We start from the raw sequence: 2702 nt of genomic DNA, 5'->3' as shown, positions 1-2702 counted from the left end.
CACACACACACACACACACACACACACACACACACACACACACACACACCCTTCACTATCCAACTGAGGTGGCATTTAAATAATGAGCTTAGTTTGTTTGTGCCGCCTCGATTTCCCCCTCCGGTCTGTTTTCGTCTGCTCGTATTTGATACTAAACGTTTGTTTAAAAAGCCGCTCCGTTCAATTTATTTCAGTTACGTTTACGTGTGACACAAGCAGCGGGCTCGTCTAATTAGAACCGAGCGCTTCCTAATAGGATTGTGCTTTTTCAACACAAGACAGACGGATGAAATGCCTAATCAAGGCTGTAAGATGAGCTGTAACGCTGTACGTGCGATAAACCGATACAATGTTGACGTCGCCGCGTCATCTCTTGTCTGTTAGCGAAATATCTCATCAACCAACAGATTGATTTTAGTGAAACTTTCAGAAAATAATCACTGAATGCACTTTTGCGACGGATTTACTTATGGAGTCAACCTGATTAAAAATGGCCACCGCAGCTGATCAACATTGGCCAACAGAAGAATGTCTCCAATTTTTTCAATTTCACAGAAAATCGGCTAAAACCTGGTGTGGTCAGTAGCCGGGACTGATCTCAAACACAGCGTCAAGATCTTTGTTTAAAATTTGGCCATTCAATTTGTCTGTTAGCAAAATATCTCATGAACCACTGGGTGGGTGTAAATGAAACGTTCAGTTCAGTCCAATTCAAAAAGGCTGCTGCAGCTAATTAACTTCAGCCAACACAGAAATGACTGTAACTCACTTTTGCAAATATTGAGCTAAAATTTGATCCGATAGTATCGGAGAGTCATTCACAACATTTATAACTATTTAATTTAAATGTTAATATTTGTCTAAGTTTTCAAACTTGTGGTTAGTTTTTATTCCCAAATTCCATCCTCGGTACATGGGTTTTGTAAAAGTGTCACTTTTTACATTTTCATATGAACCTCATGTCCCTTTCTGCTCCCTAAGACGTCCAGGTCTACCTGTATGTTTTCTTTTTACTCTTTTATTCTCTTCAAATGCACTTTAATTTCAAATCTGATGTTTATTTATTTATTTATTTTTTTTTTTAGTCTGGCTGAGAGATTTTGCACTGCTTCTAGGTTTTGAACCTGTCTGTTTTCAGTGGAACTGGAATGTGTTCAACAGTCAGACAGATGTTTTTATTGTCATCTGATTAGTCCACTTCCTGTCAAAAGTCAGATGTTACCATGTTGGTGTAGGCAGTCTGGTTGAAGAAATATCCCATCATTCAGCAGCATGTTGAGGTGCGCATAAGTGTGTGCAAGCTCTGAAGCACGGCAACGCTCTGTCGCTCCCTCTCTGTCAGAGACATGTCAGCCATGACACATCAATCAGGACGTGCCTGTGTGAGACATTTTCCACCAGAACTGTTTTTTTTTTTATTTAATGGACCGACACGCTAGAAAGCATGAAATAATTTCACGTTGTTTCAGTAGCACGTTAGTGGAGATTCATGTACATTTCCATACAGCTGACACATTAGATGCCTTTTTCCAAACATAGAAGCTATATTTGTTTTGGCAGTCTGGTTTATTAAACCTGTAAACCTGTTTTTTTTTGTTTGTTTGTTTGTTTGTTTTGGTGTGTTTCCTTATTGCTAATTTGCGATTCTGTTTCTTGACTTATTTTTTATTTGTTTGTATTTTTTTATTATTTTTTGGTGCGTGTTTCCCCTTCCCCTCGCCCTCAGCTGCAGGAAGCGAAGCAGCTGGAGAGAGATCGGCACCGGCAGCACTCCGAGCCCGAGTCCCCGCAGCTGCAGACCCCCGTACACCCACCCGCCAAGCCTCCCACCCAGGAGGCCAACGGCCCCGTCAGCCCTCCGACCCCGAACATCGCCTTCCCGTCCACCCCGTCCACCCCTTCCACGCCGGCCACAGAGTCCAGCAGCAGGTCTGAGTCCGGAGAGCCRGGAGAGCAGGGGGGCGTCTACGAAAACCCGGATCCTGAGAACGGTTCAGAGTTCTGCGTGGCTGAAAACGAGCAGACGGAGGCGGATCAAGCCACTGCAGCAGCTGCACAGAGTACGGCGTTTTCTCATGTAGAATATGAAAAGCATTGATTGATTGATTGATTGAGTGGCAGTTTGTAACTTTTAACTGAATGTTTTTTTTTCAGCCTCCAAACAGCATGAAAGAGCAGGTGAGGAGGAGGTTCTAAACTATGAAGAGAAAGCCCAGGAAATAGTTCAGAGTATTCTGCAGGAGGTCGTCAACACTGTCGCAGGAGGTCAGATGGAACTTATCTGCTTTTTTATTCAAACGGCACTTCCTGTTATATGATTTTAGTTTCCCACGAAAATGCCTGCAAATTTCTAAGCACCCGCTGTCGCCACAGGCCACTGCCTGGACCCTGCAAACCTCTGCTCTGACACAAAGGAGTCGGCGGGCGAGCCGGCCGAGCAGCAGCCCGCCGAGGCGGCGACGGAGGAAACCCAGAGCTCGCTGGAGGACGAGGGCACGGCGGGGAGCGACAGCGAGCACGTCCACGCCAACGGCATTCCCGGCACGCCCATCTCCGCCAGCTTCACGCCCTCGTTGCCCGACGACAGGCTGTCTGTCTCCTCCACCGACACTCAGGTGAGGGAGGCGGCTGCCCGGGAGCCTCGTTTCAGACCCCCGTAACTCTCCATTAACCTGGAAGTCACAGAACGAACACCCACCCCC

General features: G+C 46.0%; 1 protein-coding gene across 2 annotated transcripts in view; it reads left to right on the top strand.

Moving 5' to 3' along the window:
• arfgef1 (ADP-ribosylation factor guanine nucleotide-exchange factor 1 (brefeldin A-inhibited)) overlaps positions 1-2702 on the top strand; it is a 52887-nt gene that overhangs the window by 29303 nt on the left and 20882 nt on the right. For both annotated transcript variants that reach the window (XM_014002295.1, XM_014002296.1), the window contains 3 exons: positions 1727-2060; positions 2155-2265; positions 2374-2615. In XM_014002295.1, the coding sequence (XP_013857749.1) occupies positions 1727-2060; positions 2155-2265; positions 2374-2615 (687 nt within the window). The remainder of the gene's footprint in view (positions 1-1726; positions 2061-2154; positions 2266-2373; positions 2616-2702) is intronic.

The sequence above is a fragment of the Austrofundulus limnaeus genome, unplaced genomic scaffold (assembly GCF_001266775.1).
Source record: "Austrofundulus limnaeus strain Quisiro unplaced genomic scaffold, Austrofundulus_limnaeus-1.0 Scaffold12, whole genome shotgun sequence".
Taxonomy (NCBI): domain Eukaryota; kingdom Metazoa; phylum Chordata; class Actinopteri; order Cyprinodontiformes; family Rivulidae; genus Austrofundulus; species Austrofundulus limnaeus.
Note: the sequence above shows the minus strand (reverse complement) of the source record. Positions and strands in the feature narration are given on the sequence as shown.